The 12,029-nt window shown below is 45.2% G+C and overlaps 1 protein-coding gene across 1 annotated transcript in view; it reads right to left on the reverse strand.

Moving 5' to 3' along the window:
* Positions 1–7,869: 7,869 nt before the first annotated feature.
* The window catches only part of PIERCE1 (piercer of microtubule wall 1), a 93,175-nt gene continuing 89,015 nt past the window's right edge, over positions 7,870–12,029 (reverse strand). The window contains exon 3 of the mRNA XM_078641932.1: positions 7,870–8,437. Coding sequence (XP_078498058.1) covers positions 8,249–8,437 — 189 coding nt within the window. The 3' untranslated portion in view covers positions 7,870–8,248. The remainder of the gene's footprint in view (positions 8,438–12,029) is intronic.

The following is a 12,029-nucleotide window of genomic DNA, read 5'->3' on the forward strand; positions in this document are numbered from 1 at the left end:
CTCAACAAAGTACCTGGATGCGTCACGCAAAACAAAGAAAAGACTCGCAGTGTAGGAGATGCGTCGGTTCCGTGATCCGGGGGAAAGGATGCGCTGTGCCTCAATGCTTGCGCAGAGTAGGGAATGCGTTGTGATCCTTACCGGTGCGGAGGTGATGCGTAGATTCTCGGCCTGCGGGCCGGTTGCGATGTGCAAGATGGCGCCTTGATGTGATGCGATGATCCGGGTGCGATGCGAGAAGATGGCGCCCTTGATGCGACGATGCGATGACGTTGCGATTACGCCCTGACAGCCTTGCGACGACTCTGTACTTTGGAGTAGGCCCTACGACACGCTCCTCCTGTGATGCGATGGCGACTCTCTCGATGGCGTCACGCTTCTCCGGTGATGAGACAGCAGGCAGCTTCGATGAACTCACGCCCTTGGAGAATATTCTGTAGTTGATGAAAGTCCTGAAAAAAGTTCCTTCCCCTTTCCTTGGCAGTGACGATTCCACTGCAGGCCAACCCAGCAAACCGCACACTGGTAGAGGGGCAGTCAAACTCCTGCAGATTCCTTTGGTTCTTCTCCTTGGCAAAAGGTTTCTTGTTCCCAGAAGTGATCTAAAGTTCTTGGGTCTGAGTCTCAATATTTATTCCCCCAAATCCTTTGTTCTCTGAAGGCAGAGCGGCCTCTGCCTAGTCCAAACCAGTTCCTGAGCACTTTGTTTACAGGACTCCTTCTTTCCTTTCACAGTGCAGGGCAGAAACATCAGACGCCCCACAGGAGGGGGAGCCAGCACAGTGGAGGGAAAGCACAGCCCTGGAGCACTTTGGTGACACGATTCCTTCTCTCCTTTCACAGTGCAGGGCAGAGACATCAGACAAGCCACAGGGGGTGGAGCCAGCATTGTAGAGGGAAGGCCCAGCCCTATTCAGGTCCAAGGTGCAACTCCTCCCTCCCATCTAGATGCAGATCTCTCTATTCACCACTGGACTGCCCCACCCTGTCTCCAGGAATCCCCCAGCCCTGTCACTGACAAACTCCAGGCAAAGAATACACAACCTAGCAGAGGCAGGCCTAGACAGTTAGGCAGGACAATACCTACTTTCTAACAGCTGTATTTTCAAACACAGAATGTTAAAATCAACTTTACTAAAAGATGTATTTTATCATTCTGAGTTCAGGCATATTAAATTCGAGTTTCTACCATGTTCCCAGAGTCAGGTAGGATTATAAAATTTAATAATCTAACTGCTCATTCTGGCCTATGGAGAACAGATAGCCTTGCAATAGTGAAAAACGAAAATGGCTGTAATTCACTATTAGGACATGCTACACACACCAGTGCATGTCCTACCTTATACTTACAATGCACCCTGCTCTTGGGCCTACCATAGGGGTGTCTGATATAAAGCAAAGGGAAGGTTTAGGGACTGGCAAGTGGGTGCACTTGCCAAGTCGACATGGCCGTCACAGACTGCACACAGGCCTTGCAATGGCAGGCCTGAGACACACTTTACAAGCTGCATCCAAGGGTGCACAACCAGTGCTGCAAGCCCACCAGCATCATTTGATTTACAAGCCCTGGGCACACATGGTGCACTGTACTAGGGTCTGACAAGTAAATCAAATAACCCAAACATGGAATCACTAATCAGTACATCAATTTAACATAGGGAGCACTTGCACTGTAGCACTGAATAGCAGTGACACAGTGCCCAAAGCATATAACCAGCAAAAACATATCAACAACAGAGGAGGCAATGAGTAAAAATGGAAGGGAGACTCACGCCAATGATGCCAAGTCTAACTGGGCGTATCTGGTCTCTGTGTCCGATAGCGTAGGCGACTGGCTTCCATGTTTCCTGGTCATGTTCCTGAAGGAGGACTGCTCCTAGGCCTACTGGTCTGGCATCTACGACCAACTCTGTGCGTTGCCCCGGGTGAAAGTAGGCCATCACTGTCTTGTCCATGAGCGCTGTTTTGATGGTATTGAATGCTGTGTTGGCGGCTACGGTCCATTCCCACTGGTGGTCACTACGGGTAAGAGCGCAGAGTGGCTCCGACAGAGAGGCCAGGTTCGGTATGAACCTGCCACAGTAGGTGGCCATGCTGAGAAAACTGCGGACTTTGGTGGGAGTCTTCAGGGTGCCTGCCGCCCAGATGGCCATGGCTTTCTTGGGATCCACCCTTAACCCTTCTCTGGTAAAGATTTACCCGAAGAAGTCGACTGATTCCTGGTAGAAGGAACACTTGGCCCTTTGAAGGGTCAGTCCGCAGTCTTCCAGCCGCTCGAAGGTGGCCTGGAAGTAGGTGTGGTGCTCCTCTAAGGTGTTTGAGAACACAGAGATGTCGTTGCTCAAATTGATTACGCCCTGCAGGCCGGGCAGAGCTTCCTTGATGGCATTCTGGAAGACCTCGGCTGCAGATGACACCCCGAAACTCAGTCTCTTGTACCTCCTGAGGCCGAAGTGGGTAGAGAACGTGGTGATGTACCTGCTCTCTGGCTCAAGTTCCAGTTGGTGGTACCCAGCGTTCAGGTCCACTTGGAGAACCATTTGGCCCTATTCCACTAGGGTAGCAGACTAGATGCGAACCAACTGCCTGCAGCTCAACTCTGAGAAGACAGAAGTACTGCTCTTTGGCAACAAGACCTCCAGATGGGACTCCACCTGGTGGCCTTCAGACCTAGGACAAACACACACGGACCACGCAAGAAACCTAGGGATCATCCTAGACGACAAGCTCAACATGACGGCTCAAGTCAACATAGTGGCACCTCCTGCTTCGTCATGCTACGAATGAACTTCAAATGGTTGCCTCAGAAAACCAGAAGGACCATCACACAAGCACTCCTCACAGCAGGCTGGACTACGGCAACACTCTAAGCTGGAATCTCCAATCAGCTCGTACACAGACCATCCTTAACCCCGCTGCAAGACTCATACTCGACCTGTTATGCGGCAACCACATCACACCTCACCTCGGGAAGCTACACCGGCTCTCCATTCACAAGTGCAGTCAGTTCAAACTTCTCAAACAGACATACAGTGCCCTACAGAACACAGGACCAGAATTCCTAAACAGCCACATACACTTTCACCAACCCACCAGACACATACTCTCTGCCTTACTCTCACTTGTACACATTCCCAGCATCCACAAAAGCAAAACTGGCGGTTGCTCGTTCTTCTGCATCGCACCCACGACATGGAACAACCTCCCCCAACACATCAGAGCTTCCTCTTTGCTTCTTGAGTTCCTCAAGAAGCTAACGATTAGGCTCTTCATATACCTTAGGCACATACCTTGGGCACCTAATGCCTACACACCTGTCCAAGCGCCTGGATAACCTCTCGGGTGCTTAGTGGAATATACAAATCAATATAACAGAACATACCTCAGAAGGCACATGATGAATGTTGGAGGTTAATCTTGTCTGACTGGGTTACGCAGCACAACTCTGTTTTCTCTTTAAACTTCTGGGACAAGTTGCAAATCTTCTCTGCTATAGGTTGCAGTGACGTTTTCCTTAAACATGACATAGTGTTTCTTCTCTATCTTTTATGGTATTCCAATGATAAGTTGTTAAGTCATCTCTTATACTACATTCACAATTATTAGCCTGAATGCTATCATCTTCAGATGTTTAAGCCATCCATTTGATCTTCTACTGTCAATTTTTGTTCTTGTCCATCTTTCAGTCTCCGTATATGGAATCCAATTTCTTTCCTCATGTGATGAGATCAGTGTTCGTTGCTGTGATTATCACTATTGTTCTCCCCAGTTGAGAATCAGTCTGCTACATCGTGCTCCACATAGGGTCGGAGTCAACAAGACGCAAACCTGAGTGGATGCCATTTGTCACAACATAAATGAACCAGAGAATCTCCTCTACATTTGTAGGATAATGGTGATCCCTCTAGAAACATGAGTTGGCACAGGGATCAAAATTCCAAGTTCTGTGGTAAACCATGCACCTCTGCAATTTTCTCCAGAAAGATATCGCAGGGTACTTTTGTTGAAGTGTATCATAGAAAATGCCTCAAAATGGCAAATGTGAAATTTGGTGCGTTAAATACAAATTCTGCATTGTGTACCTAATTTTCAAGCTCACAACTAGGAATAGGAAGTATTTATTAGTTAATGACCTTACCCAGGGTTAATTTGTTTTCTAGGTGCAGGAAATACCACGCCTCTTCCAACCAGTTCATAATAAGGGCCTAACTGTTCAAGTGGTCCAGCTATCACCTTACCTGTTCACATTCACTGCTAATTTTTCAGTCTTGTTTCAATTTCTCTTGGCTCTGACACCTTTGGCTTCTGTAGCTTCGTTCTCTAGGTCTCAAATGTTCTATAGATTGGTTCCTGTCGACATCTTTCTGGAGCCACAGGATTGGGTTGCCTTCAGGCACATTGAACAAAACACCTTTAGCAGCCCAATCAAATTGAAGACCTGTGGGGAAAGCCCATGGGGAAAGCCCATTTGTACCGCGGCTGCTTAGAGTTCAATGACTATCGGTCGAATTCGGTGTCTTTTGAGCAACATTATGGTTGAAAGGCCTTGGTGTAGTGAGAGTTCAGCGTCTAGACTCTAGGAGGTTAATATGACCTCAAACTGCACTAATTGACAAGAACCTACAGGAACGGTTTTAAATGCAATACCAAATGTTCTTGACTATACTACAGGCCAACTCCCAGGGTCCCAAACTTAAAAGACTCAATAACCCGAATTAGAAAAGCAATAACTGAAATCCCTGCTACACCTAACTACCCAAGATATAAATATCCCCTATGTAACACATAGCAACAAACCTATCTTATGTATGAAAACGCCATTTATGGAAGGAGAATAATTATTTATGGAGCAGAAATCAACCTCTTAGGATTAACCTAAAGCAACATGTGGAGATGGGCAGCATGTTTGGATTGTGCCATCCACCATTCACACAAATTCACACAATATACCAATACCACAAAACATGTCTATGCACTTTTAACTAACAAACAAACTGCAACATACCACAAATTAGTAACTCAAGTAAAATCCAAAACTAACAAATACAATCACTTGAAAATGATCATGAACTTTGAGCAAGCAATGATTAGTACGATTTTCAAAATGCACCCAAAAACAGCTATACCGGGGTCTTACTATGATTTTAACCAGAGTACATGGATACACCTCCAAAAATCAGCACTAAGGGCCTGACTCAGAGTTTGGCGGACGGGTAACTCCATCACAAATGTGACGAATATCCCGTCTGCCATAGTACAAGTGCCATAGCATATAATGTACTCGTAATACGGCGGATGGGATATTCATCACGTTTGTGACAGAGTAACCCGATCAGCCAAACTCTAAATCAGGCTCAAAGTGTTGAACACGCCACAAAACTGGATTTGCGTATGAAATTAAAAAATAATTGCCCTAGCATATGTCCCAGTAACGGAAGCACTAAAGCATACAAAAAGTGATGGATGGAATGCCTGAATTAATCCCAACCACTGGAAATTACTCAGGCTGCATCCCAGTCCATCGTTCTTTTGCACACCATGCCACGTCAGTTTGGGTCCAGCCATATGCAAATAAGTCCTGACCCTGCTCTAATGGGAACAGTCCAGCCCAAACTGCCAGGCTAGGTCCTCCCTGAACTAAAACACAAGCAACCCATGACAGTGTCGACCTAGTTAGGGCTCATCAGCCAGGTATAACTTGGTTCGAGTGACAGTGTGCATGGGACCCAATCTGGGCATACGAGTAACACTTTGGTATCACATATACCCTATCTCACAACTTCTCATTTGCTCATCTTGAGGTTCTATCTTGTATTCTTTTTTTTCCCATAGATCGCTTGTTTACTGATTTAGCTGCCCTTTTATTCCTTCTGAGTCTCACCTTTTGCCTCCATTTTGACATCTGTCTATTGCGTTTTCTGTGTGTCTCTTGTACTCTTTCTTCTTCTATGGATTTTTAGTTGAACCTTTGAGTGAGTGAGTGTCTTTTTATTGTGTGGGTATTTCTTTTACCCTACCTGCAATTCTCCCTATTAGCTTCTATTTTTCAGCCTTTCTCTTTGTATGCTTCTTTTCTTAACCCAGTCTAAAAATCACTCCTTTACCTTGTTTGCTCTTTCTGAGTTTCATTTTTATCTTTTGCTTATGTGTGACTCTCTTACCCTCTCTTCATATATGAATCTGTCTTTTATGGTTTCCATGGGTCTATTTTCCATTTACGTTCTGCGAGTTCCATTGCAACCCTTTCAGTGCGAGTCTCTTTTGAAGGATTTATTTATCTGGGTCTCTATAACCTTTAGTCTCTCTCACTCCATTATAGTGAAGCAGTTTCTCTTTCCTCGACTCAATCCCTGCTGTCTTTCTTTGATTTTCTTCCTCTCTTTCTCTTTACAGCCTCTTGACACATCATTGATTGCTTGGTGGGCAGCCTGGCAGTCCACTGGAGCAACAGAAGCCCTCACCTCTGCCCCCTGCTGGCAGACTGTCAGCCTTATTAAGAAAATTCCACCTTTCTTGTGTGGATCGCTGACGAACATGCATCCAGTACCGGTGAATGCACAAGTGAATGCCAAGTGGGTGTTGTATTGATACTTCATGCACATCATTATTATTTGGTTTCCAGAACCAAAACCAGAAATTGGAATAATAAAACAATCACCATGAAGCCGCAGCAAGTTTTCTCTGTGAGTTTTGTGGCCATTACTAGTCTTCCTTACCCAGGTCCAACATTTTGAACATGGCAGACCAGGGCAAGGAGAATAAGAAGTAGTGAACTCCCACTCCATGAACGTGGGAAGCCCTGTGGTGTACATGCTGTCACCTTTGATTCATCATTGGTACTAAATTAGCAGCGAACCATAAGTTTTGGGAAAGGGGATGGAGAATTGACGATTTATGGTGGTTTCCCAGTTCTGCTACACCATAATTGACTACCTTTGTCTTTGCCACTGCCAACTCTACATATCCTCCACCCTCATTTAACTACCCCACCCTCATTTAACTCTATCTCTGATCAGCCATTTCTCCTCATTTTGTCTTATTGTTTGTCACCCTCTTTCTTCATTCATCTGTCTCTCACTCAGTTCCTCTCTCCTGCTCATTACCTCTCTCACTCTTCATCTTTTGAATGGGATCTCAATCCTGGGCTCTTCCAGTAGCAGTACCAGAGTAGCAGTACCAGAGCACACGTAAGTGTGCATGGTGTTAACGGCTGAGACTGGCCTTTACCTTCTCTCTGAGCACTGCTGAGCTGGATTCCCTCTCCCGTGGGCACCAAGTCAAATTGCAAGCAATGAGTACTGCTATTCGGTAGCGGCTGACTGGTCTGGCACCAACTGAGTACAGTACTACTGTTCAACATGCAGACATGGCAGTATTAAAAATTACCAAGAAAATAAATGCTGGCATTGAGATGCGGCAAGGATCCCCCTAATCAAATCAGCTCCATGCCAGTCAGATAGTTAGACTGATGCATGAAGGTTCCCCTTTTTTGACACAACTAAATTTGCATTTTGAAATGGCCCTGGGGCACCTATGCATCAAACGACCTCGTAATAACAGATTCTCAACCATGCATTTATTCAACTGTATTCTTGCATGACAATAGTCTTTCAGGTTTATTCTAAATTTCTAATATATGCTTTTAGTGGTCCATCCTTTGAGTAGCTACGGAATTGCTACCACTAGATCACCCCAAGTCCATACAATAATTTGCATTTGCTCTACTTCTCCCTACAATCTGGCACACTATCGGTTTAAGAAGTATTTTTTGTTGCACATTGATGTCTGCTTTTTTTGTATTTTATTGTTCTGGCACATGCAGTAACAGTTTCAAATAGAAATCTCCACAAAAGCCATGCACGCGGAAAATTAAATCCAAAAGACTTTATTTCACCATCCCACTACAATATCATCAAGAAGTCTTTGTTATACGTCACCACATGCACAGAATGTGAGTCTTCTTCCCCAGATGTTGGTGATGCATACAACACTGTCAGATGAAACTTTATGGAGCATGTCTTTAGTTCTGGTTTCAATGCATGTATATATAGAGTTTTTCAATCAGCCATATTTGGCATCTCAAGTGGAGTGCAGACTATCACGATGGATAAGATAGGATAAGATAAGGCACAGTTGAGCTCCTTAAGGCAGTAGTGGATTTGAATTGTTACGCATCTTTTGAAAATCAGAAGTATTTCATGATCTCGCTCGGTTTTCCTAGCCCCGTTTATTGCTTCCCACAGGGGTGCTATCCAGACTCGGAAGGGCCACTCATGTTGTAGCTTTTGTGGAAGTTGAGCCTGTCGTAAAAAGTGATGAGGTTGTCAGGGCCTGTCACGTAACTCGTATCCATGCCGGTGTTTAAGCCATTGTTTCGGAACATTCCACTTTTGGCGAGGCGGTTGGAAAATTCGTTGGATTTGCTGTTGAAACATGTCTGGAGTGTGGGGAAAAAAACAATATTTTTAAATATTTTGTTATATATCTTGCTTTCAAAGATTTTTAAAACCATGAATAGGCTTTTTTAGTCACATCAAAAACATTGCCTTTTTACGTTACTTTTTCAGTGTTTTACCACGTGCAGTTTTATTTCTTTAATATCAGTAGCACAAGAGCGCAAGAATCATGCTGGTCATGCACATTAAACCAAACTGTTTTTGTGTCATAATTTTTTTGGGGAGTTCAAAGATAGGCAATTTCATAGGTTGTTTGACAGCAATATCAGCAGTTTGTGGGCACAGTTGTTTCAAAATTACTGTAGTCCCTACATCAAGCTATCGCCTCACCCTGCTTCCTTGTCGCAGTCATTGCTTTTTAGGCTTGCGAATTTAAACAAAACATTTCTTGCCTTCGTTTTGACTCAGTCTAATTTTCTAGACCATATACAATTCCACTGGATTCACATGCACCTTTGTTTTTGTCTTTGTCCATGTGAATTCTCATGGGACCCAACCCCCCCAGCATGCTGAGTCAGTGCCAGTTGTATTTCTATGGTTTCTATTATTGTCTGGTATCATTACTTCCCTTCAGATTCTTCGAGTCCTGTTTTAGTCGGTCAGCGGTGTGTTGGACCTCTGTTCTTATGTAGGCCTCTACTTCCACATGATTGTGCTGAGGCAGCTTGCCACAATGGCAGACAATGAGAATATAAGGGGTCCAAAAGGAGGCAACAATATCTCAACTGGTATCATTAGGGTAATCAGTTCAACCAGTATGTAAAATACATTACAAGGAAGGAAAGAGGGAGACTCAGGACACATTTTTCAAATGTGCTCAAGGCATCATATATTTAGGGTCAAAATTGAAAACGGAACAGTTGTAACAGCAATGTAGGCAAAAGAATGCAAAGGCAGCCCGAATTGGACTTGGTGCACAAATGTGCTTGTGACACATATAAGTAGCGACGCAAGTGACAAAGTGAAAACAGCGGAAGGTGCAAGGTGACAAAGTTTGTGAAAAAAATATATACAAAAGACTGGTTCAGCACAAAATAATTTACAATGATTGCCTGGGTAATGATTGATCGATTTAGTAGAACCACAAGGAATTAGGGCGCCGAAAGTTGGAGTCAACAACATTTCGATCCTATGGAATCAGGATCATCTTCAGGATGGGGCTGCTGTTTTTAGTAGTGCTTGGGGTCAGGCTGGTGAATGTGGGCGGAAGTGGGAGCGCCGGACCAAGGCTGGCGGAGCAAAACCGTTTGGGTCTCAGCGGGTAGGTGGCTGAATGGAACACCGTCCCATGTCCACACTAGCGAGCTGGAAATATACCCATCTGAGGGGCTGGGCAGTGGGTGACAACGAGGGCTCTTGGTGGAGGGATCTTGGGCGTAGGCGAGCGAAGCCGCAAGGTCAGAGTCAAGGACCGCTGGGTAGGAGCGCCGTGAAGGAAATCGGCATGGGCGAAGCGGCATGGAAGCCACTGAAGGCCAGCAATGCCACGATCGTGTCCGGTTACTGCTGATTCAAGCACCGCCAACCCCCTCCTGACAGAATGACTCCTCACCCTTCACACCTGCACCAACTCATATGATGACAGAAAGGCTCCAGCATTGCCAACCTTCAGTGGCTTCCATGCCGCTGTCCCCCACACCGATTTCTGTTTAAATTAGAAACACTTATCAAGAGGTAAGCAGGGAACGAGATGATACTAATGTCTTCAGGATCCAAGGCCAACAGTTCATTTGCATCTAACAGCTCCTCAAGGGTGTCTACATCAATATTGCTGTCATGGCACCCATCCAGAGGAAGGGTCAGAGGTAAATATGTCTTTCTTTCCGATAAACCCTGACTACCACTTACCCCACCCTTAAAGCCTGGATCTTAGAATCATCACCAACTAACAAGTAGAAAGCCAAATGCATTACTCAACTCACGAAGTGGGAATCTTCTGTTGTATATTAAGTGTTAGGAATAACCCCGTTCCCAGAGGGAAATAGGAGACATTGGATTCAAAGATTAGTCCCGCAATCTCCCACAATGGGTGCCCCAGAGATAAATGATCATATCCCACCTAAGAGAGAGCCATGTGCTGGGAAAGGGGTGTTCAGGGTGAGAGAAGGGCGAGAAATAGAACGCGTCTTCTATCACAGGTGAAGCTTCTCAGAAATCGTACAGAAGAATGGTCGCGGCTTGGAAACGGCTGGGTCTGAGATTTTCCTTAAGATATCTATTGGTGCAAAATCATTAACAATAAATTAGCCCAGAACACAACATGTATGCCATAGAGGATCCTCCATGCATTTCCTTAATTGTTGGTTCTGCTGACGTATGGCTAGAAGATGGATGAAAGTACTGCTTAGGATGGTTGCATTGTGTGTTGAAGAGTCTAAGCTTAAACACCAACGTGCACACACAGCATGGGTCTTGCGTAGTATTCAGAAGTTTTCATCTCTAGGCATGTTGTTGTTTATTGTACTTTTGTTTGACTAGTGATGGGTGTATCTGTTTAAAAACTGTTTGGATCAGTGATCCTTGATTTGACTGGGGGTCAGTGATCCCGTAGTAGCTGATCCCGGCTCTGCATTTATCACACATTAAAAACCTATAGGGAAAGCCACTGATGTCCTTGTCCTCCCACGTTGCTTTTCGTAGTGGGTTGGAACAGAAAAGTCCTCTGCATGGTAATGGACATGTGCCCCTGACCTTAGTGCCCAACTATACTGATGTTTGGATTCCTAGTGCTGATTTTTATTGTCCTAGGCAAACACAGATCATGCCATATAGGAGAGAGTGGCGGGGTATGGAGGAGTAGGTGGCTGCAGGGGCGACAATACTGGGTCACTTGTTTGGGGCCAAGGTACTCCTCCCGTTCGAGGAGTTCCGAGTTATTTACCCCAAGCCACTCTCTGCTCCATATCACCATGACAGCTGCAATCCACAGATACTGGGGTGCAGGCATGTCAGAAAAGCCACACCACAAGAGCTGTCATTATATAGTCACGTCCTCAGAAACTTTTAAAGCTGCCACCTGCTCATATAAGACGGTCATTGAGGACATGATGGTGCCTCTGACAACTATCCGAACCCGATGGGAAGACCTGGGGAACCCGATACAGGCGAGCGATTGGGCGAATATATTAGAAAGGGTACCCAAAATCTTGAGGAACGCCCATTTTTAGCTAATTCATTTCTATGTTCTACACAGGGCATACCTCATTCCTGGAAGAATACATTTATATTTTCATGCAGTGAGTGCGACGTGCCCGAGGTGAGGGGAGGAGGGGGCGGAGTTTAAACATATGGTCTGGAATTTCCCGATGCTCGCTGCCTACTGGGAAGAAGTCACAAGCATGGCTGCAGGTATCATTGAGAGAGTAGTCCCATGCATTCCAGGTCATTGCTTATTGACTGGTTTCCACACACTGCTAAGACCAAGCCCGCAAGTATATTTTAGGACCTAGCTTTTATTCTAGCAAAGCGGGAAACCACAAGGTATTAGAAGGCTCCAGGTATGGCATTTGCTGAGTTTGTGTGTGTCTCCGAGTGGCGCAGTGGCGCAGTACATGAAGGGTGAAATGCTGTACA

The sequence above is a fragment of the Lissotriton helveticus genome, chromosome 5_1, assembly GCF_964261635.1.
Source record: "Lissotriton helveticus chromosome 5_1, aLisHel1.1, whole genome shotgun sequence".
Lineage (NCBI taxonomy): Eukaryota > Metazoa > Chordata > Amphibia > Caudata > Salamandridae > Lissotriton > Lissotriton helveticus.